Source organism: Phaethon aethereus (assembly GCF_964289735.1).
Source record: "Phaethon aethereus genome assembly, chromosome: 14".
In the NCBI taxonomy this organism is placed as follows: domain Eukaryota; kingdom Metazoa; phylum Chordata; class Aves; order Phaethontiformes; family Phaethontidae; genus Phaethon; species Phaethon aethereus.
In genome coordinates, this window is record NC_138590.1 from 478,600 (window position 1) to 502,885 (window position 24,286).

At 49.3% G+C, this 24,286-nt stretch overlaps 1 protein-coding gene across 1 annotated transcript in view; it reads left to right on the forward strand.

Moving 5' to 3' along the window:
* NRG2 (neuregulin 2) overlaps positions 1-24,286 on the forward strand; it is a gene marked incomplete at its 5' end in the record, with an annotated part of 172,618 nt that overhangs the window by 107,748 nt on the left and 40,584 nt on the right. Inside the window, 2 exons of the mRNA XM_082006172.1 lie at positions 11,221-11,339; positions 15,583-15,648. Coding sequence (XP_081862298.1) covers positions 11,221-11,339; positions 15,583-15,648 — 185 coding nt within the window. The remainder of the gene's footprint in view (positions 1-11,220; positions 11,340-15,582; positions 15,649-24,286) is intronic.

Below are 24,286 nucleotides of genomic sequence, written 5' to 3' on the forward strand. Positions count from 1 at the left end.
CATGTTGGTATTTTTCAAGGCCAAATATTTACATATGAAGTATCTTAAAATTATTCCGTAATAGTGACTATGCTTACATCCATATATCCTGACCTAGCCAGCAACAAAGTCAGCTTGCAACCGCCCAACTCCTTGGAAAACTTGAAACTAATTCTTTGCTAACATATGTTATGTCTGAGTGTGTGAAAAATAGCTCACCTCTTCCCATTATGGACTTGACAGAGTATTAATTTTTAAAATCGGGAGCCACTAAAAAAATCAGTTAGAAAAATCAGTTAGTGCTCAAATGGGTCGTTGTCAATCGCTCTAATTTAATTTCAGTCCTGTTGGTTTTGATTTCAAAGTCATACCCAAAACGGCTGACGTCCTTCGTGAGAACGGTGGGATTCGTGGCTGTTTTGGGATGGGGCGGAGAGGTGGTCAGTGGAAGGCTTAGGCTAGAAACACCAGCGGATCCAGGGTAACTGGCTTGTGTCTAGTGGATGCCATCTGCTCAGGAAGGACTGTCTGGGCTTGCAGGCAGCAAGGTACGGCAGAGCTGTGCCTGCCTCTTTGCTCCGTTGCCCTCAGTATTGCTGTGGCCCTTGTCAGCCTCATGGCCCCAGCTGTTTACCGATGGGTACTGGGGCTGGGATGCCCTGGAGCAATGTCCGCACCACCCACTGCTGCCTGGCGTGGGAGGTCTGCGGGTCTGCCCCATGTGGATGCTGCATCTCCGTGGGCAAGCAGCTTGTGGGACCCTGAGCTTGCTGGCTCTGGGGTCTCGCCGGGATATTGGGGAGCTATTTCCCTCAGAGCTAGAGAGCAACCAGACCCAGACCAAACACCCAGCAAAACTCTCTGGGGAGGGAGCCTGGCGATGGCGAGAAGCGCCTCTTGCAGCATTTCCCTGCTGTGCTCCCAGAGACCATAGTCCTTCCTTGCCTCCTGGCACCCCGTGTCCAGCACAAAGCTGTGACAGGATGGCATCCCACCCACAGCGGTGCAGCGGGGGCACGCGCTCCCTGGCTTAGGGAAATAAGCATATGGAAGAAGGTTGATCCTCTTTCCTCAGGACACTGCTGTCAAGTCCTAATTTTGCATTTACCAGTTTCCATGGCAACACGTTGGCTCACAGCCTGCCAGTGACAGACCAAAGACATGTGCGTGCTAGAAGTGCTTCCTGCTGGCAAAATAAGCCCAAGGATAAACATCTTAAAGAAAGCTGAGCACCTGCCTCCTGCAGCGTCTGAGGTTGAGGGAGCCTCAGCAGAGGTGTGAACCCAAAGCATCCCCCGCTGATGTGCCCCTAGAATCGCTTCCCATCCCTGCTTCTGCTCCCTGCTGCCATTGAAACATGCCATTAAGTGGAGAGGTTGCCTGTCTGGGGCTGAGGCCTGGCTGCAGAGGCTAGAGGCTAGGCTCAAGCAGCTGCTGAGCTCGGACAGCTCTGAGATGATAACCCCTCGATGACCGTTTGCCCCTTGTTGAGCAGTCAGCAGTGCGGGAACACTTCTCCAAGCAGATCTGGATAAGTCTGTGCACAGCCGGTCTGGCATCCTCAGCTTTCAGGCTCTCCTCTCCACTGAGTTTCCCAGGTCTTAGCGCTTGAAAACACCTTGAGGGCAGAGTGCTCACTGGCATTGGACCTGCCTTCTTCTGGTCTTGACCGCCTGCAATAAACATTAAAAATTGCTCTGTGCATGCAGGCTGAGGATCAAGGGAGTCCTCATGACTTTGCATATCTCCATTAAATAGCTAGTGGGACTGAGTTTAGCAGAGAGACACAAAACTGGACATGGGATATGGGTGTACATCATTACTTCCAGCATGTTAGGAAAGGACTCCAGGGAAGGATAAGCATCCTAAACTGTAAAGCTCAGAAAGGAAGTCTTATTCTATGATGATTAATTCAAGAATAATGGGGTTTATACATCTGGCTCCACTTAGAGATAACACACTGGTCTCCAGATAGTCTTCTGCTCTTCCTTTCAGTTCAGAGTGGGGTTTCCAGAGGGCTAGAAATAGAGCATTGGGGAGGGACTTCCGCAGAGACTGTACACAAGGCAAAAAGCTTCACAGACTATGTAGCACCTGGCCAGGTGCACACGATCATTTCTTTAAAAGTTTGATCCAAAGACCTTATAGAGTTGTCTGCTGGAGCCAGGCAAAATGAGCCCTGACAGGGTGTGGAGGTGTTGTCCATAGTGTTTCCCTTGGCCCTGTGAGCCCCCGGCAGAGCTGCGCACAGCGCTGCGTCGGACTCTGCCTGCGACGCTGTGGTCCTTAGGCAACGTGTAGAGGATTAGGACGGGAGGCAAGAAGAACATGGTTGCCCTCTGTGACTCACTCCTCTCCCGCTCTGTGCCTGGCTTTCCTCCCTGTTGTATTTAAAGAGCCTGGAGATCTCTGACTAGAAAGTGTGACTGAAGCCCTTTTTTTGTGATCAGGTTTTCGTCTGATCCCACTGGCCTTCCTAGAGTAGGAGATCTCTTTGAAAATAAGGGAAGCATATGTTGTGAGGAGGAGAGGAGCGGTTAAGCGCGTATCAGCTCTTCAGCTTTTCCATCAATCATCTTCCCTCTTGTTTTTTAAACTTACCAGCAAAGCTTCTGGTGTCATTAGGCAAAGGAGTTGGTTTTTTTCAATGGGTATTTTGCTGGAGGGAGGGGAACAATTCTGATTCCTCCTTTCTGCACTGCATGTTCCATCTGTAATTACTAACAGGCTGGGGCAAGCCTGGTTTGCATGAAGAGGAAACTTCTCTTTAAGGTGGAAGAAATTATTGGCTGGAATTTTATCTCTCTCTCAATTTAAATAAAACACAGCCGATGGGGAACCTAGAGAAATTACCCGGAAAGTATTGCATGCCGTAGTGGAAGTTCAGCACAGTGAGTGGCTCTTCCTCTGAACCGCCAAAACGATACCGTTTTCTGCTGAGTGTGTTTCAGATCTGATGGCAGCCGCTGGCTCCCAAGAAGTTAAGGTTGGGTTTTGACTCTCTGACTGTCCTGGCAAATGGTCAAATGCCAATTGTGGAGAAAGCCAAGGGAGTTTCTGTTTGCAGAGGTGTAGAGAACCTTCCCCACTTCAGGCTGTGCTCAGGGATTAGCCCTGAGACACACAGATCTTAGCTGGAGTCAGAAGGGGTCCAGGAGCCTGGGAGTCTCCTAGCTGTGGCTGTCCTTACAGCCTCTTTGTGTGCTCTTTTACCAAGGGAGATTGCTGGGGTGATGCAGTAGGCGTACCATTAGATTGGAGAGGGTTGGCAGTTCAGTTTGGGACAGACTGACCAGATGACATCCCTTGGGAGTAGTGTCCTACTTTCAGTATCACCAGGAATCCCTATTGTTAGCCTGTAAGTGGAGCCAAGGGATACCCTCCTCTCCTGTTGCTGTACAGTAGTCCCTCAGGCGGTGCTAGTTGGGGCAGATTCATTGCTGGGGTCTTCCTTGTAGAGCTCCCTGCTGTAGATTATTCCCCACCCACAATGAATGGGGCTGTGGTCTTCCCTGTACAGCTCACTGCTCTGGAATGAAGGCAAAAAAAAAATAATAATGCCAAAGCAGCAGGGGAAAGAGAGTGCCAATAAAGATAAATGATTTCCTAATTAAGCCTGGAGACAAGGAGGGGCAAAGAGAACTGTTGAAGCCTTGTGGGAGCCAGAGTGAACCCAAGCAGGCTATACCACCACTCTGGCAGGGGTCTTCAGGCTGACATTTTTAAACAAAGGAAAAAGCTCATTTGACAATGGATCTTGCAAGAGCCATTCCAGATGCCTTGAAGCTAAGGCTCTTCTCAAGCACCGGTGTTGTTATAATCACCAGGGGAGCTTCTGCCTTGCTAACTCTCACGATGTCATTATAAGTCTCCGATATTTGGGATTTGGTTTTAGCTGCTGAAGGCACTTTATTGGAGGGGAGGCTGTGAAGGAGAGCATCTCCTTTGTTTGTCTGTTTGTTGTTTTAAAGGGGATGATGGACATCATCTTGGCCAATGCACCTGGGACTGAACCAGGGAATTTGAGAACTGAAAGGAGAAGCAGTTGGGTCTTGAGCTAGAACAATCCACAAACTTTGCAAGTTGGGGCTCCTAAGAGATTCAGGGAATGGGCATTTAATCAAACTTGACTGAGTTATAGTGGCTAACAAGTTACAGTCAGATGCTGGGTGGCTTCAACTGATGGTGTGTGCAAACTTAGAGGTGGAAGGGGCTTTATGTGCCTGAAATTTCATGTGGTTTTTCCAGTGATGTTGTCTGCTCAAAAACAAAAAAAATCTCTCCCTACAGACCTTAGCCCACTGCAGTTGCAAAATGTCAAAGATTAGGTTGAAGGACTCATTGAGCTGAAATCCCATTCATCCAGTTTAAGTTAAAACGCTTTGCCTTGGGAGAGGAGGGCTGGGGTGAGGGCTGAAGCTGCAGGAAGTTCATCTGGGACAGCACATTATATACCTACAGGCGTGAATTTGCCAGGTCCCCCTTATGCTTCATGGATCAGGGACTGGTGAGGATATGTGACACATACCAGCTGCAGAAAAATTCCTTAGGAAGAAAAGAATGAAGTGCATCCCAAAGGGTCCAAACTCAGGAGCCCCAAAACTGTAACTGAATCTCTTGCACAACCCTGTGTACCACCATCATGATGCGTTTTGTGGAGGTTTTGGAGGGGCAGTTGTCTGTCCATCTGAAGGTGCCATCCCTTTCCCACAAATGCTTTTACCTGATCTGAATATTTGCAGTCTGGCTCCGCTCATCTCCATTCCTGTGCTCTGCACAGGGCTCTCCCCCAGACAGCTGCTTTTAGTATGGCACCTCCCTCTCCTCCTCCCCTCATTCTTTAAAACTAATTGGCTTTGCTTTAAAGGCCCTCTCAGGCCTCCCTCCACCAGGGCAATCCCTGAAGTTTTGGTCCTGCCTCTGATTTGCCCAGCATACCAGCCTCCATCTAATAAGTGATACGCTTCCAGACTAGGACCTCTGTGCTTTCTCCTCAGCAGCACCGACCCTCTCTTCCCCACGCGTGCGGCTTGGTTGCTGAGATAGCGAGGCCTCTGCACACTGTCCTGGCTGCACACCTACGGGGGTGTCTCGTCTCCGTACTGCGGTCATACGCGCTTTGGGACAGGGAGGTGTCTGTTCTGGGTGCTGGAGGTCCCGGGCTCTTGGGAGGCTGCTAGCCTGCTCCTGTGGGATGTCACAGTAAGGAGGGAAAGAACTTGCTCTGAGCTGGCCTCGGAGTACAGCTTCCAGGATCTATGTTTTCTCAGAGAAATTCAAATCCTGGCATTGGGGTTGGAGGAAACATTCGTGGGGTGGATCAATTGCCCTGAACTCCAGGACAAGTGGTACACGGGACCCTGCACTGACATCGGCTCTCTGCATCAGCCTTAACCCAAAGCTGAGATTTACGTATGTATTGATCTCATGCCCTGGCAGCTGCCACAGACTCGCCTGGTGCAAAGAGCAGCAGCACACGGGGGTTTGCCTCTCAACGGAGCGGCCCCGAAGTCCACTCCAGGGACGGGTGTGTGGTTGCATTACGCTGCCGCTGTTGCCCTACACCTCCTCCCGCTGCAGGAACGTCCATGGCAGTTCAGTGATGCGGCCCCAGGCTGAATTGGAGGATGGAGAGGGGTTGCACAAGTGACCCTGCTCTTTGGAGCGTACTTATCGATCTTTTCCCCTTTTGTTGACGCTTTTGTTGAGGGACTCCAGCTCTCTCACTCTGAGACCAGTGTCAGTGTCAGCTCTGCAGAGTGAGGAGTCTTCCTTTTAAAATCAGCCTATCCTAAGCCTGGGTACAGAGCGACAACAGCACTGCTGATCAGAGAAGGGGCAAATCTGCTTTTCAGGTTAGAACAGCACTTTAATGTCGGGGGACAGGGGTAGGAGAGAGCAGGCAGAGGGGGCCAGGGGGTGGTTGGTCCTGTCCTGGGCACCTGCAAGGACTTTAGCTGTCTCCCACGCATGCTTCTCCCACAGTCCCAGCAGGTCAAACACTGAGCGGGGCAGATGATGGTGTGAGGTGAGGAGGAAGGAGGACTTTGCCCACTGCAAAAGGGATGACGGCCGAGCTGAAAAGTCTGAACCTTCCTCTCCTTACCCCTCTTATTTGTTTGCTTTGCTTGAGGGCATTTTTTTTTCCCCTTTCCCATTTGCTCTTTCTGTAGCTAATTCTGAGCTAGCCAGATCATGCTGCACAGTGCACAGCAGCCAGCACAGGGCCACTTGTTTTTCTCAAGCACTGCAAGGCACAGGCGGCTTGGTCAGCTCTGTCATGCTGGTCTGTAACTGAAGGGCAAGGAAGAGACTGGGGTGGTTTCCATCTGGCTGTGCAGAGGAGAGGATGCTCCTGGCATCTTCTGCCACTCGGCCCTGCCAGATGGAGGTCTGCCACGGCCAAACCCACTCTGCTTTGCAGTGCAGTGATCTCTTCTGCCTGATTCTACCCCACCGTGTGCTGGGGAAGGTGAATGTGTTCCCTGAGGCCAGGGCACTGGCAGCCCCTGCTCCAGCCGGTGGGGCTGCCCGATGTTTGACGGTTGCTGGACAACACTTCTGGACTGTAAGCTGGAGAACTGGATATTCTGAATCTTCTTGCCAATCATTAACCTGCTCTCTCAGGGCAAACGCAGCACCGTGCAGAGTGCCAGGACAGCACACAGACACCAATTAGATCTTTGGCAGGAGTGTAAGCAGGACACGTTACAGCAATTGCTGGCCTTTCTGCTCCCTGCAATACCGGTGTGCTTCCTGCCGCTGGCTCTCTGTGCAGACAGAGAGGAATGGAGTTAACAGGTAACCACAGCAGTGTATTCAGTGTCTCCTTTGCAAGGTTTGGGAATTTCCTTTTCCGAGGATCTCAGGTGTGTTTACTATATGTGCAGTGTTCTTCATTGACAATTTAGGGGCCAGATACGGTGTAGTCTTCAAATTCATCAGCCAATTCCTTGACTTCTTTATTGCTTATGTGTTAGCTACCCTATTTTTAGAAGACTAATAAAATACTACAACAGTAGGAATCCTAGAGCTATTTTTGTCCTGAATGATGCAGAAGCGGCTGAACTCACATGGGGAAGACTGAGTCCTCGGTGAAACATAGGTGTCTGGGAGGCAGCTCATTGCAGCTGCTCTCCTGTTCACACGCTCTGAGATGAATGGCTTTGCAAGGAGGTGACCTGGGAAGTTGATCCCATTTCCACTTGGCAGTAGGGAAGAGGAGAAAAATGGTTCAAGCTTGACCAAAGTGCTGGTGGGAACATGACTCCTGTCATGAAAAGTTCCTCCTTGGCTGAGATGAAGTGCCTGTTTCTTTTCCTCTGACTATACTGGAGGCCGCAGGGCCCAAGCTCACATTTAGATGTCTACCATTGAGATGTCTGAATTACAGCAGATGAGGCCACCCTTCCCGGCCAGAATTTGCCAGGATCTTTGTGTAGGTCCCAGCCAAGGCCTGATGTCCCTGTTTCTCATTGTAGTCTGGAGATTGGCACTGCAGAGGGTGATATACTCATCACTCCAAACTGCCCTCTGGGGGACTCTTCTCTTGGCCAGAAAGGTATTTTGGGGGATCTTCTTCTGGCCAGGCTGAAGGTCTCCTTGTGAATCCTATCCCCCAGAGCTTGCAGACAACATATTCCCCATGGCTTATTCCTCCACTGGCACTACAGGAGATAATTAGTGCGTGGCTAAGTCATATGTGCTGAGGGTCAGAAAAGACAATGAGGCAGATTTTCCCCTGGAGTAAAGAAATGTCAGCAGAGTTGCACTGCAGTGAAAAGACGGGATCTGTCAGTGTCCCTGGCCCTTTCACTGAACAAACAGCCCGGGGCAGTGCCTTCCTCCAGAAGAATGGCATCGTCTGGCAGCCAGGCACCCTTGTGAACACACATGGTAGGGCTTTCCCAGGGGCCGGCATCCCCAGGAGACACGCTGCCCAGAAGGGCAGCAGGGGACCTGATAGAAAACTCCTGTGCACAACGCAATCCCTCGTATGCTACTACTTGGTGTTTCTGTAAAAACACGCCTCAGCCCTCAAGTGAACAAAGTACCTGCCCTTGGGGGCAGCAGGAGGAGGAACACAAACTTGAAAAACCAATTTCCTAGGCAGTTTTGAGATATTTCAGTAGCGCTTGGAGATAGTAAAATAGAACAGAGGCAGACTGATCAACTGTGTCTTTGCGAGACACAGATCAAGCAAGGTCTGGTCTCTTCTACATCCTTCAGTTCAGTTCTAGTGCACAGGCATTATCCATGTGAATTAAAAGGCGCGTGTCTGATGCTGTGAAACAAGGTATATCTCTGGCTGTTTCAGTGCTTCTTGGAATAGGGAAATTCTGTTTGCTGTGGCTAGGCACCACATTAAAACTGATCCTCATCTGTACCTTTCATCTCTCTCTCCAAGTCTGTTGCCTGACATTATACAGCATGGTGTGGAGACCAAGAGTAGCTACACCACTGGCCTCAGGTATGAAAAGCAAGAAGCAGCTCTTGATTTTTCAAGGGGATCTTACAATCCAGGAGAATTTCAACAGACTGTGATGGAAAGTAAAAATAAGCTCTTTTGACAGCATAACCGTCTTGTGCTTTAAAACAGAATAACCCTCTTGTTATCAAGTTTCACCTTGATGCTGATATGCTATAAATGCCAACATTGCTTTTTATTCTGCTCACATTCCTCTCCAGTTCCAGGTAAAAGACCAAACGTCTCTCATCCTGTTCTTGGAGATGAATCTGTCAAGTGTGCCCCTTTTCATTAGCCTGTTGTGTCACTAATAACTTACTAATTTGTATCTTTGGGACTTAAAACCCTTTATCTGTAAAAGACCATGTACATAGGTGATATTGTAATGCTGTAGTGGATTTTTCCAGTTACTACACACAGTGAAATGTGCTATGCATATGAGATTGCAACGCAGACAGTTATCATTAGAATATCTGTCCTCCGGCAGCTGAAGGCAGCGTGTTCGTTAGTGCTTTCAGCGCTGCACTGGCAGGTAGCCTCAGCATGCTGGTGTGCCAGGGTGGTGTTTTCTACAGGACTTTAAGTTAGAGCCTCACTCTTCCAAGCTGCTTTCAACATGTGCTGCCTGCCTTTTTCACCCTGCATTGCAGCAATAGCTGCAAGCCTGTCACAGGGGTGGTTTATAAAACAAATGGTGTATTTTGTCAGTGAGGGTTGAGACAGCTGAGAGAAAGTAATGGCTGGGCTGTGCTGGGGGCAGTCTCGTTGGAGTTGCACGCGGTAGTACCAGGAGCCCACCTCACCCCTTGCCCAGTGTTCCTACACCTGCCTCTGTGGAGAGAGCGGGGAACGTGGTCCCGTACTGGGCACTACAGCCCAACAAAGCCAACCCCCTTCATCAGGCACCCATCATACCTCCCCAGCAAGATGCAGAACTCAACTGCCACCAGGTAGCAACAGACCTTGGAGGCTCTTAAATGCTTTGCTGTCTCTTGGGTGCTGCTTGACTCCTAAGGCATCACAGCAGTGAGGACCATGATGCCCAGGACTGTCACAGGTTTCTCTAAGAGACTTGAGAAAATTCAGAGAAGTGTACAGCACTGGGAGTCAAGGCAGCTTAGCACCACTTTGAATCAGCCTGCTTGTTTAGGTGCCCATGTTGGGACATGTTGGCCCAAATAACTGACTTTGCACAGTGGATTAGGGGAGATTGAGGATTAGAGGGATTCAAGAGATCTTTGCATACTGTCAACATTCATTTAAAAATTGCTCCACATGGGGCTTAAACTCGTGCAATTGAACACTCAACCGCATCCTGTATAACAAGGCAGCGCCTGTATCCTGGGAGCCGTACCAAGTTGTCTCCAAGTGCTTTTAATTTACTAATATAACTAGTGAGATGTTCATGCTGCGTCCTTGCGCCGTGCCTCCCAGTAGAACAGCATGTCAGGGTGTTAAAAAGATGCCAGTGTGCTTCTGTGAAGGACTTCCTATGGACAATAATTTGCACAGCCCAAAGAAAAGTCCTTCTCAGATGACACATGTAACATTGCAAATATGTCCAAAGCTAATGATTGTTTTCCACATAAAAGGAATTTTATTTGCCTTCAGCGACATAGGCCACTGGGACCTCTTTCTAAAGCTGACAGTGTTTCCAAGTCTCTAAATAAAGCAACTGTATGACACAGACCTGAGATAAAAGCTTGGGGTAGAAAGCAGAGGTATGTTCTCACGAGAAGAGTACACAGGGTGGTTTTTGATAAGGTGGCTAAAATGGAAAGAACTGTAGTAAAACAGAGGGCCTAGTGTGGGAGTCCCACTGTGGTCTCATGAGTGGTATTCAGTGTGTGTTGAAGGCTCCTATATATCTCTCTTTAAGTGGTCAGCGAAAGGTTTTGCCTATTAGTCAGAGAGACATCCCAGAGGATGAGACAGCCGTCACAGCCGGTGGGAAAGGCGATGCCTGTCCGTCCCGGAGCGCCGCAGAGCTCTGCCGCGGAGCTGCTCCCTCTCCTGTGAATCACGCAGCACAGGTCGTTGGGTGACACGGGCAATCTTCACGTACATCGTCTTCTGCTCTGGCTGATAAGATGATTGTGTGCAGTTCAGCCCCACATGTTTGTAGTACAGTGCAGTGTGTGTTTTGGGGGGAGACAAAGTGCTTGCCCTATTTGTTGGCCTGGATAAAGCTACAGGCTATCTATCTGCCTAGGTGAAACCACTGGCTTTTGATCTGCAGGCTGGAAAGGGACGAGTCCCCCCTGGCCCCGTGGGTGTTTCCGTTTGAGTGTGTGGCACTGCTGAACGCAGCCGGTGAAGCACCGGAGCGCTCACCCCCCTGCTGAGGAAGGTGCAGAACATGCATCTCACCTCCGCACCCCGTCTACACAGGCAGATCCCGCTGCCCATCAGTATAGTGCCTTTTCTCCACTGCAGAAAGTGTGTGTGCTGGGATGCTGGGACTCTTGGGCTCAACCCCTCGCAAGACTTTGTGCAAATGAGAGCAGGAGTCAGACTAAACCGTGGCAACATGCGAAGAGCAGCGGGTTCAGAGGGAGATGGTCGTTCAGGAAGTCATGGTGGTTGTGATTCTTGGGAAGGGTCTCATCTAAATCCTGACCAGGCTTGAGCGCCTACTCAGCCCGTGAGGTCAGGCAGCCCGTCCTCTCAAGAAGGGGTGATGTACCAGGCAGCGTACCAGGGCCAGGAATGGTTATCAATTCTTGAGGGTGGTTAGCAATCGAGTAAGAAATGTCTGCTGTACTTTTCAACAGAAAGATTTCCAGACTGCAGTTCAACAAGGTGAAGCTGGAAGATGCTGGGGAGTACAGCTGCGAAGCGGAGAACGTTTTAGGGAAAGACACCGCAAAAGGCAGCCTGAATGTGAAAAGTGGTAAGTGAAGAAGCCAGCAAATGTCTTGAGCTGTCTGCCATTCAAGCAGAAAGCGGGAGCTTCTGCACATGATGTCTTGTATTTCGTTTCATGCTTTCAGGATACCGAGTAAAACAATCTTGGGAGATAAGAAAGATGCAGCTTAGCATAAATGCTTATCTTTGTTATCTGTCACTGGCAATGTGGTTAATCTACATTTTAAATAAACTTACAGTCTATGTATTTTTTTAAAAGGGGTAAGGAGGAAAGAAAGCTCGTGGGCTTGATGTTTTCTTTTTTTAAATAATTTCTGAGAAGCAAAACTCACCAGAAGACAAGTAATTAAACAATGGCTTTGTGATGAGTGAAGTTGCTTCTGGTTTTCATCCTAGAATGTGTGCTCCATCTCTTAGAGCTCAGCGGATGGAGTCTGAGGTTAGGTGGTTTTATTATTATCTTGGTCATAATAATTATATTGCTTAACATGATGGTTTGGATGCACCCTCCAGCTCAGAAAGTCCCTGCAGTGGTTGCCAGAAGCCGGGAGGGTGTGACTAGGGGAGGGATGACTGTACCAGCTCTGTTTCCTAAGCTCTTCCTCCTGCCATTCACAACGGGCCACTGCAGGAGCCTGGGCTCTGCGCTCGGCAGCCCTGCGGGGTGATCCCGTTCCTCTGCTGTGCTCTTGCTAGCATTAGTCAGATGTGAAGGAAGGTAGCTCTCTCCTGCTGCTTTCTGGCATGGTTTTCCCTATTAACCTCTGCCTCAGCAGTGTTTGCAGTCCTGAATCTTTTATTCTGTGAAGCTGCAGTATCACATAGCCTCCCCCTCAGTTACCCTGCCTGTAAAAATCCAGTGCTTGCAGACTCTGGAGGGAGGTCACCCATGCTCAGACCTCCGTGCCTTCATGCTTCATGCCTGTGAAGTTAGCCCTACTGCTCTACTGTGTTTCTTTCCGATCACGGTAGGAAAGATGACCAGAGTATGCTAACTGAGGCAGTGCTGCTCCTTTTCTCTGACCCATGCTCTGGCTGTCCCATGGCGATGCGAACTGCGCCTGCTTTGGCTGGGAGCTGCACGTGCAATCCCCCCTCCCCAGGTGCAACGTGCAGGGGCAGCGGGTGCCCGCCACCAGCGCCCTTGTCTGCCTCCTCCACTTGCCCTTCCCGGTCACTAGCAACCTCCTTTCACAAGAGCAGCACGGCTGAGCGGTGCCCGCTACAAGGCTCTGATCCTGCACGCTGCTTCTGGCACCGGGAAGATGCACATCAGGCCACCTTCAGCTTCCAGCTGCCCCTGCCAGCACGCACCGGTAATGGCAGCATTTGTCGGGGTTTCACTCTCGCAGGAAGGCACGCTGTCTGGCCAGGACGGGTGGTTGCTCTCATTCAGGTCACTGGGGGTATGAGGACACACCTGAGTTGCCCAGAAATGGGTTGAGATCTGAAAAGCAAACTAAGAGACCCAAAGATCTGGCCTGTACCTTCTCCGAGTGGGAGCTGCAGGCTGCAAGGTGCTGAAGACCCAGCCGGCTGCCTGCTCTGCCCCGCTCTGGCTGTGCCTTCACTAATCCATTTTCTAAGCTGCCTTCCAAATCTGCCTTTGGCTCGCCACTCCCAGCTGCATGCACACCTTGCTGCTCTGTTTGCAGGTCACCCGGCAGGACAGCAGTTGAATGCTAGTTGAATGTCCCTGGAAAAGGTAAAGAAGATGATGGTGACTGCTGTAGGCGTTGCAGCTCTGTCACTCGCTTTGCAGGCTTTTTTCACTTCCCCCTGGAGCTACCCAGAGCTGAGCAGCCTTCGTCTGCACCCCGGCACGTGCTGTCCTGGAGTATCCCTCTTCCCTTACTGGTGGGCCTTCTTGGGACCTTGACAGCTTTCCTCACTTCTGCAAGCTCCCTTCTCCTGTGGTATCTTTCAGTAGAAAACTCCTCAGGGCATCTGCTTGTCTCTGAATCCATGCATGTGCTGTCTTCTGTCCCTGCCTGCGTTCTTCTCCAGGCTCCTTAGCACTGATCCTGTTGTGGCTAAATCCCAACACGGTGCTCTGTGAAGTTCTAGTAGTTTATGACAATTAACTGGAGCAGACGCGTGAGCCGGCCTCGCCTTGGAGCCTTCCTCTCTTTCTCAGAAGCTCACTCCAGCTACTGTTGTTTCTATATGTTCTGCTGCTTTATATTCTGCTTCTTTACTGCTGCCCTGTCCCTGGGGACGTGGTGCATCTGCCTGTCCCGGTCAGGCTGGCTGGGACTGACGCTCTGGGACGGTCTGCTGGAAGCACACTTTCTGACCTGTCACTTAGCACTATTGTTGGAGGTCCTGTAATGTTGCTGTGATGAAAAAGTCCAGAACTAACCCTCCGTCTTGTGATACAGAGACACGAGGGTTGGGGACATCTCTGGGTGCCTCTGTAGAGAGGTGGCATTGCAAGAGGTGGCCTGAGCTGTTGAGGCTTGAGATGAACGTTGTGGAGGAAGGAGGTCTGCCCAGCCCAACACGCCTTTCCCCTCCAGGGGTGCAGAGGCCGGAGACGGAGGCTCCTGAGCCCACCTGAGTCCTGGCTGGCAGAGAAGGCCCACAGATGTGAAGGTCTGAGATTTAATCTGTGCTGGTAACAATTTCTCAGCCTGATAAGGCACTGTTGACATTGCAAAGTACTCTTTGCTCTATTCCACTACCACTTTTCAGTTTACACCTGTTTCAAAAGAGCGCCTTTTCAACCATGCAGATCTGTTGCAAATCACTGAAAACACCACACTGAAGAAAGACACAAAAATGTCTGTACTGAGCGAGCCAAACTGCAAAATTGAGTATGTCCAGTGACTGCTCCGACAAGGAAGGTCCCAGGAATAGAATACACTTGCTGGACTTCTCTTTGCAGCTCTCTCACAGCCAAACCAGCTCCCGCGCTCTCTGCTTCTGTAGCCTCCAAACTACAACTACACAAACTGGCACTAGTGACGCAGCCAAGCTGCAAAATTGAAGATGTCCAGTGCCTGCTCCCACACTGAAGGTGCCAGGAACGAATGCTGTTGCTGGCCTTCACCTTCCCTTAGCAGAGATGGTCTCTTAGAAAGAGAGAGGCTGCAGTGCAGCAACCCCTTGTCACTTAGAAAATGCCCATCTGCCCAACTCCCCTCTGCAATTCTGGTATTTCCACAAAATGTCCGGCTCAGAAATAAATGCTTTCGCATTGAAGAGCCTTGGGAGGGTGTCAGTTTCCAAGGAAATGCTTCTGGGCTTAGCCAAAACGTGTTGTACTTTAGTGCTATTTTCAGATTTTTATTAGAGGTAAATTAGATGCTTTCTTAGAAAAATGTCGCATTTCCCTGTTCTCTTTAATGAGTAGTCTAATATTGGTATCACATGGGCATGAGGGCACAGCTGAGATGTGACTGTTTCAGACTCTGTTTTTCCTCAGAAAATTTCTAGACACCTCCTTAACTGACACCCACCCACCCCTTGCTAAACACTGGAGGAAAAATCAAACTTCTATAAAAAATTCTTTCTGCTTTTGCCTTTTCGTGGTGGTCTCACCCCCTGCCTCTGACAGAGTGCTGCGCGCACAGCGTAGGCTCCTGGTGCTTTCTCCTTTGTGCATTTGGAGGGTGGTGAGGGGCTTTGATCCCGAAGGGGCTCTTGCTGCCAGCAGGCTTGAGTAGAGATGGTGACTGTGGATGTTGGACTTTCCCAGTATCCTGGTTTATAAAAAGGAAATCCCTACATGTGCTCGGCCTCCGTATTGCCTTGGGCCATGACCTTCATCTGGTTCATGTTCCTCCATCTCTTGCACGAGCATTACTTTGTGCCGCAGAACAGCACGCACTTGTGGGATGGAGGCTCTTCAGATGATCTCACCTTTCTTAAACTCTACATGTTCCTCACTGTCGTGTTCTGTGATCCCATCTTTGCACTCCCGTGGCCATCAGGGCTGAGAAAACCTCCCACAGTTTCACTCATCACCTGCCGGGTGAATCCTGAGCCATTTCTGCCTTTTTATCACGACAAAGAACCCAAAGGCACGAGGCCCTTTACAGTGGGGGGACCGGCGTGCCCCGTGCTGTCCCGGCAAGGGCGCTCCCGCCCCCGCTGCCCGGGTACTCGTCCGAGCGTACCGGACCAGTACCAACACGCTGCCAGCCGCGTCAGCCCGCGCCCACCGGCAGCGCCTGCTCCTCTCCTCCTCCTGCAGCAGCTAAGCCCACTCTTCTCTGCTCAAAACAGATATTTTGTTTACTACTTTCTTACCTTAATTTCCCCAGGAACAACGAAAGCACCACAAGTCTTACCAGCCTCAGAAACTAAAATAGTTGTTATGGAAGAAGAGTGTAAGTACCTATTCCCCTGCTCCCTCCATATAGCTCCTTTCCCCTTATTTGTTTTGTTTTTTATGGGATATTTTGCATAAGTAAGTGCTTTATTGCCTCCTGGAATCTTCTTTAATCGCTGCTTCTCTTTGATTTCTCCCAAAGCCACGGATCTTTCCCTACATCTTTCAAAAAATATGATTTGTAATGTTGGTGTCTGTCTTAGAGAGGGAGAGGTTGATAACTATTGCAATGGTGACTTGAAGAACATGCTACTTAAAACTGCAGCTGGATTTTAGGCATTCCAAGTTTTTTCAATACATGGGTTTATTCATACTCATAAGATATGCTTGTCACAGCCTTTGATTTAGCTCTGGTTTTTGGGGTTTTTTTTTGAGGATAAGTGAGAAAACCAAAAGAGGCTATAGGAAATACAAGAAAAAAGACGTGAGTCTTTGAAGTCAGAAGAAAATCGCAGAAAATACATCTGTGCCCTGCCATCACATTTTTCCTTGAGTCTCCAGAAAGCAAGAACAGACTTCCCAAAATGTTTAATTTGATTCAATATAGTAGAAGTGCTTTTTAGTATTCCCTCCTATTCAGCTGTCACAAACGCGGTAGAAAATGGGCACACAAAAATAAAAATCAAAGTATGTATACAAGTGTAGATCTAGACGGCCGGTGCCTGGCCACGGGTTCAGCTCTTTCTGGTGGAGGGCCTTATTTCTGTGTCGGAGAGTCTCTCCCCGACACCGGGATGCTGATCCCCCAGGATCCCGTCCCAACGAGCAGGCACCCAGAGACCGAGGACCAGGTGGTTATTTTGGGATCTGTGCCCTATTTCCATTAACGAGCTGCTCAAGCCTAAACCTGACAGCACAGCTGGCTGCGCCTCTCTGTTGACAATTCTGCTTTGCAGATTTTATGGGGATGTTTCCTTCTTGGAACACTCAGTCTTTTCGGATTTTAAAGGAAATCTGATTGTAGCCACAGCAGGGACTGGCCAGGCATCCTTTAAAAGCTTTTCTGATTAGAAACTGTACTCAGAATTTGCTCTTGTGTTGTGCTTAGCCTTCCGCTGCACTGGGGACATCGTGCTGAGGTGCAGCACCGTCAAGGCAATGACCATTCCACCCTTCCCCAGGATTTTCCTTTGTGTTCACCATCCATGCTACATGTTTGCATTGCATTAGATACATGCTATTTTCACTAAAAGCCAAATTTCAACAATAGAAAGGAAACTGGAAAAATGGGGCGACCCCCGGTATCAGCACAGGCTGGGGGTGAAGGGATGGAGAGCAGCCCTGCTGAGAAGGACTTGGGGGTCCTGGTGAGTGGAAAGCTGGACGTGAGCCGGCAACGTGCGCTCACAGCCCAGAAGCCACGCGTGTCCTGGGCTGCCCCCAAAGCCGCGTGGCCAGCAGGGCGAGGGGGGGGATTCTGCCCCTCTGCCCCGCTCTGGGGAGACCCCCCTGCAGGGCTGCATCCAGCTCTGGAGCCCTCGGCACAGGAGAGACATGGACCTACTGGAGCGGGGCCAGAGGAGGCCCCAGCAATGATCCGAGGGCTGGAACAGCTCTGCTGGGAGGACAGGCTGGGAGAGCTGGGGGGGCTCAGCCTGGAGCACAGAAGGCTCCGGGGAGACCTTAGTGCAGCTGCCAGGGCTGAGAGGGGCTGATGAGAAAGACGGGGAGAGACTTTTTATCAAGGCGTGTTGCGATAGGACAAAGGGTAATGGCTTTAAACTACAAGAGGGCAGACTTCGACTAGGTATAAGGAAGAAATTTTTGACACTGAGATTGGTGAAGCCCTGGCCCAGGTTGCCCAGAGAGGTGGTAGATGCCCCATCCCTGGAAGTGTTCAAGGTCAGGTTGAACGGGGCTCTGAGCAACCTGCTCTAGTTGAAGATGTCCCTGCTCATTGCAGGGGGTGTGGACTAAGATGACCAAGATGGACTAGATGGAAGGTCCCTTCCAACCCAAACTGTTCTATGATTCTATGATCCTATGCCTTGTGGCTTGCACAGAAGTTTCTCCTTTTGAAAACCTCTTTCCTCTGTGGGAACATCATTCCTGACTGATTTTTCTTCATGATGTGCAGAGATGGTAAAGTCTCCAGAGTTAAAGTTGTAATTGACTTTTTCCCTCACATTCCTTTTTTATGATCTCTCTCAATTTTTATCTAAATAACACATAGTCCCCCTGATTTTTATGGTTACTGATGATCTGTCATAGAATTGCACATGTGTATAGCATATGGGGAGGTAATGAAGATGTTGTGAGGTGTGATGATCTGGAAAGCTGACAAGTATCTCATTCTTACAAAATTCTTGCATTTCTTTTAAATACCTGTATTAAAAAGCTTGTCTGGCACCTGTAGGTTGTCCCACCTCTCATTGTTCACTGAAAGGTTGTAAATGATCCACTGGATTTTAAACATCATGTTGAGAAACCACCATGCAAACTTGGTGGTAGTTGCAGTTCCTTGGGAAAGGAGAGACTGCCTTGCACAGGCATCTTGGTCACTTCTGTTGGCCCATGGTGCGAGGCAGGCATCTTACCAGGTAGGCTGGGCAAGGGTGTTAGACCTTACACCTCGAGAAGCTCACCATGGCCCAGGCAGTCCCTATGGGCAAGGTGCTAAAACCCCATTGCTCCGTGTAGCCCCACGTGCCTCACCCCCTGTAGCCCTGTTGCTCCTGGCTTATACGTTTTTAGCCTAGTGTTTTTTCCTGAAGGTCACAGTTCCTTCCTGGGTGGTCTGGCCTTCCTTTCTACACCTGCCTTGGGAAAAGGAATGGGATATCACATATTTCCTCATATTTCCCCCTTGGATCACTGTTGAAGCCTTTCTTACCACCTCTAAGCGTACCTACTAGCAAATCCTGCCACATTCTGAGTCACCCCTGCCTTCCTCCTCCTCTTCTCCAGTGGCCACAGACCTCTAGGCACTGCTGCATCCTTGAAACAAGGCAGGTTTACACAACACAGGACTCAAAATGCAGCCCAGGTGTCCAAGGTGTTCTGTCTTCATTCTTGAGTAACTTTTTTCTCTGGAAGCGTGTATTTTGCCCTGCTGCTTTCCACCTTCCCATGCCTAGCTGGCACCTGACATGAGGCCACAAAGTGCAAGGAGGCAGATTGACACCATAGGTTCTTGGAAATATCTGCATTGTTACAATGATGTGCATGGGGTCTCTTCCCCAGCTGCTGTTCCCCTTGCCTACATGCTGGTTGGAGCAGGATGTCTAGTTCTCTTTGACAGGGGCACTGTTTATTATGGGCCTCACAGATCTCATGACAGTATGGAGAAACCCAAGGATCTCATGGTGCTTCTGGTGTAGAGACAACCCTGATACCAGTCTGGATCTGAGACCAAAGACAGCACACTTGGGAGATCTGGGATCTGGTGGTGCTGCATTTTGAGAGTTGTCTGGATTCAAATCTGCCTTGCATCCTTGTCCAGCCTATGTGGAGGGTGAGTACTGGGATCTGCTAGACAGAGAGTTGGGTTTGCTGATGCCCCCACTACATGGTATGTGCATGGCAAGGGGTACCATTCATCTTCATTCAGTGGTGTGGACGCATTCAGATGAGCTAGAGCCATTTCGCAGATGTAACAAGCTGGAACATGGAGTGTGACGAGTGCTAGCCTAGTCATAGGGGTGTAGTGTCAATCTTAATACCAGCTTTGGTCCACGTGGTCAAGCTAGACTCCGAGGGCCAGATTCAGAAAGGAAATCTGGTGTCTGGGAAAGTCTTTCCATGATGCTGCGTACTTTGACATGGTGCCACACTCTTACACCTTCCTCTGAGTATATGGTTTTGTTTGAGCATTGTCAAACTAGACCAGCCCTAGAGATGCTTTCTTCAGAAAGCACTGGGGCTCAAAACAGAAGACATGCCTACTACTCTTATCAAGAATTCTTCCTGTTGAGCCCGATAAGCATGATATAGTTGAAGTAGCCTCATCTACCGTGGAAAAGTGTTAAATAAGACATGTTGTCTTATGTTTGTCACAGGCTAAGATTCTGCAGTTGGGTGGTCACAGTGGTTCAGCTCACAGGCCGGAACTTGCAGGAATGGTGTAACTTGATCATGTGCCTTGATGCAGAGAGAAAGGTCCTTTATGCTCGTTTCAACATCCAGAGAACTCAAAATGGTAATGTGATCCTGTCACTGTGCAGCTTGAAGCAGCTGAACAAGGTTCTGTGGCTGCAGACCTGCTTGGTAAACAGAATAGGAATCAGTGTCAAAGTTTAGAAACATTTTGATGGAGGCAAAAATGGAAGAAGGTTCAGAGCAATCTGTAGAGCATTCTGAGATGAAAGGTTTATGCAGGACAAGGATACTAAAATCTTCTCAAAGTTTCATTTTTAAAAGGTAAGATAACGTTTGAAATCTCTGAAAAGGTCGGGTAATCCCTTTTGCTTGTTCTCTGCTGTTGAGTTCTCCTCTAGTTTATTTCCTCAACTTCAACAAACAGATAAAGTCTTGAGGATAAAAAGAGAATACAGGCTGGGTAGAGGAAACGTGGTTTGGACACCGTCAGGATATGAGAGTATCCACCAGTGATGGGCAGATGCTGTAAACCAACATGTGGATCATTGCAGCTGCTCACCTGGTCTGTGCTCATGCCCTTTGTCTGGGTCACCACCTAGCTAATCTGGTTGAGTGCCTTTACTTTAACCACCTATGTAGGCTGGCAGTGCTGGCTGGGCTGTCTAAGCTCACTCTAGGAGATTAGAGGAGAGAGAGATTTGGGATCTCCAAACCTCCACAAGCTCCTCAGGAGAGAGAGGTTTGGGATCAGATGAGAAGATGAAAGAGGGAGAAAGAGCAGAAGAGGCAGAGCTGAGTTCTGCTGGGAACATTGAGAACTGGGTGATAATGTGAGGCACCTGAATGAAAGCTAGGCATTCTGGATTGATTTTTGGGGACTTTATTTCAACTGCTGGGAATCATAAGCCCTTCCTGAAGTCCTTTCAGAGATCCCTGTGGGAGGGTAAGTGAAACAGTCTTTCTTTCTTCAGTTAAGTCTAACTCACCACACACCAGTTTGGGTCCACAGCTTTCATAGCTGTCATCTTGGTGATGTCATCAGACTTAAGTTTGTAGACTCATTGGTTTAGACTCATTCAGGCTCTCCCTCTCCCATTTAACACCTTCCCCAATGCTTAGCATGGCTGGTTGTTGGAAATGTTTTCCTTACTTTCTCTCTCCCAGGTGAGATAGGCCTGGTGGACTTGCATGATTACAATGGCTCAGTGATGTCTTTACTATGATGTGCTTTGTAAGTCAGAGCTAGTTGAATCAAAGCTTCAGCATATACCCCAGTAAGATGTGCCATGTAATTAAGGTTCAGCCAATTCCCCCAAACCTTGTCTCAAGTTCAGTCTGGCATGGCCTTTACTGGGTGACTGTGGCAGACCTGCACGTTAATTGGCTGGTCAACCTGTGGTCACTCCAGTCTGAAGGCACTGTGCTCTCCTGGAGCCAGCAATGCTACAAACATGAGCGTGGTACTGTTGGTTTGGAGTTGAAGAGTGTCCAGCCAGCCCAGGGCACAGGTAGAACAGACAGAAGTCAGTCCACCAAGGGCCATGTGGACAGACCAGTTTTCAATATTAGACTAAAAATAAGTCCTGGTGTGGCCTTTGCTCAGATAATTTAAAAGCCACAGCTGGAGGTGTGGTTGATAATTGAGTGAAGCCTGCACGCACGCAAGCATGGTACCTTGAGGTGTACGTGTTGGAGATCTCGCCATCAGTCCGCAGAGAGAAATATGTCGTGCCTGTCTGCTGTCAGGTCCCGGTCATTGTTTATTTTGCACACTGTGTATTTTTCAAGTAGCCATCACATCTACTACTCTAGATGCGATGTAAAGACAGGATGTTGTGACTCTAAAGGCAAAGACGGGCAGTATGGAGTGAAGCACAGGATGAAGCTGATGTCCCCTGGAAGAACTGAGGCTCTAAGCCCAGCATTCAAAGCAGGAGGCTGTGTGTCGGGAGATCTGCTCTCTCTAACTCCAGCTCCTGGCATGTTGCTTCACTTCTCAGGCTTCAGCTGTCCCGTCTGCAAAGCATTCATGCTGGCACTGGCCCTGCAAAAGGCTTTTTAGGTTGTTGAACAAATCCCCTCATTGAAGTATCATGTTGCTGCTATTACAATTGATGATGGGGATTTGGGAAAATAAAATGCTGCAATGTTAACATGCATTCTGGGACCCTTGTGGTAAGGAAAAGCGTAAGAAGGGCTCCTTCATAAAGCTGGAGAGATCAGCCTGGAGTAGCAACTAGAAGCCTCATAATATCGCAGGACTTTGCCCCTACAGTAGCTACCTGTCCTGTTGAAACAGGCAGTCCCTTGGTGCTCAGAAACCTTTACATTTGCCCCTCAGTGAAACACCTGAACAGTGCAGATGGGAGACGTGGGGAGTGCTGTCCGTGTTGTTTTAATCAGCAATATCTGATGCTCTGAGATGAGTGTCCTGCAGTCTGGCATTTGTATTTTGTGAGAACTTTTAGTCTGCAGCCATTGATCCTCATGATCCCCTCAGGAACTGAGGACATAATTCCAGCAGGATCTATTTCAATAAAATGCAGGGGTAAATATTGGGTCATTTCCAAACAAACAAACACACAGGAGCAGAATTTTTATGAGCTTCAGAGTTCCCAGTCTGTTGCCAGTCGAGCCCCAGTCTGCACAGGCCCTTCTGATTTTATGTACAGATAGCGGCAGTGGGCCTCCAGCCTTTGTGCAGGTTTGTTAAGAGAGTGTCGTATCAGACATACTGAAATCTGCCACAGAGAGAGTGGTTAGGATCAACAGCCCTCAGCGTATTAATCAGTGTAAATCATGGCTTTAGTGTGGCTTGTGCCAGGATTACAGTGCTACAACTAAGGAATAGCTTGGCCAGACACCTTCTCAGCCATGTTCCTCTGACAAGCAGTTGGATGAACTCGGCTGAGAGGAACCTCAGCAATTCTGTGTTTTATCAGTAAGTACATGAGGCATATACAGAGCACGCAATTTGTATACACTCTCCGACCAGCTGAGTTCATCTGTCTAACTGAATGTCTAAATATTGAGAGAATAAAGTGTCTGTACTCTATGAACCCACCAGTCAAAGTTATTTATAAAAAAAAGGAGCCGCAAAACTATCGCTGCCTCCCTACTTTCCTCGACAGTAGCTGTAGTTTGTGAAAAATTAACAATAATTTATAGTCCAAGCTGCGTTAATTAACTCTTTGCAGGGGGAGTGTTTCACCAGGTTTCTGAGAACAGGCTGGGTAGATGACATGCAGGGCAGGAACTGCGTAAGAACCCCCGCACAATCACTAATGGCCTTTCTGCGCAGACGGGTTGTGTGAAGGGAAGCCCACATGGCCAGGTCGGTGCCCGTGGCTCTCCTCTCTGCTGCCCTGCCTCGGATGTTACTCCCAAATAACCGAGGCGTGCAGTGGAAAACAGATGCTCTGAATGACCATGGTGCTCTGACTCTCTCGTGCGTCTATGCTGCACCATCCTCGCTGGCTGGGACAGCGACAGTAAAACGTGGCTTCAGCTCGTTTGCTATCACACCCATCAAAAGGCAGCCCTGTCCTCACCTCCCGACTGCCTTCTGCTTTGTCCTCAGCCCCAGAACTGAGGCCAGCTGGAGAGCCGACTTGCTGGTGGGTGAGCTGCTCCAGGTCTTCTTCCAGCTTGCAGGAGCTTTGTGACCAGTTTGCCCGCGTGTTTGCAGAGGCCCCTGTCTCAAGGGCACCTTGCTTACTCCCGCTGGTCTAATGTCACCATTCTTTTCTGTAGCTTGCCCCATGCACACTCCCTGTTTCTTGCTCTTAATTCACTGAAGTACTTGGGGACACAGCTGGTAGACAACTGACGCTGTCCACAAACCCCCGCATCATCTCCCGCTGCCTTCATGCAGTGAGGAGACCCGGATTTCCATCCAGATTGCAGCTAGCACCCAAAACTGCTCTCTCGCTTATTCAGATCTCCATTTATCTCAGTAATTTTACAACTTTACAAGTCATTTGGGATAGATGGAGTTGTGTTGGAGGCTGAATGAAGGACTTCTACCACACCAGCCAATCGGGAGTAAAATCCGCCTGGAACCGTGTGGCAGTTAAGGTAAGGTAGCTGTGGGAAGTAATTTCTGGATCACCAGGCATACCTGAGTGGTGTTTGGAGTGGAGGTGAATGAACATGCATGATTGCAAATAAACTGTACGTGAGGCTTACTTTTACCAACATCAGTCATCGAACTGCAGATGACTCGGGACCAGGCAGATATTTGTTAAGGTATTTCCAGTGGCCCAGGCTGATGGGAGAATACAGCTAAACATGAAGTAACTGAATGGAGTCACGTGTGAATCTGGGAATTACCCTGCTAGTGTGGTGGAAACCTGCTGAAACCTCCCTTGGCCCCATACTTCAAGGTGCTTCTCTGTGATCTGCAGCCACATGGTGTCAAACGGGGCCACATTTCAACCCGGGCACAGTTCACATTTTCTAAGCGAGACATTTCGCTTCCCTCTGTCCCCCCACCAGAGCTGCTCTCTGAATTGGCAGGTCTCTCCATCCTTCCTCCCAAACTAGTTGCAGCTACTGCCCTCACGAACATGAAGTCCCAGCTGCAGCAACATCCCAGA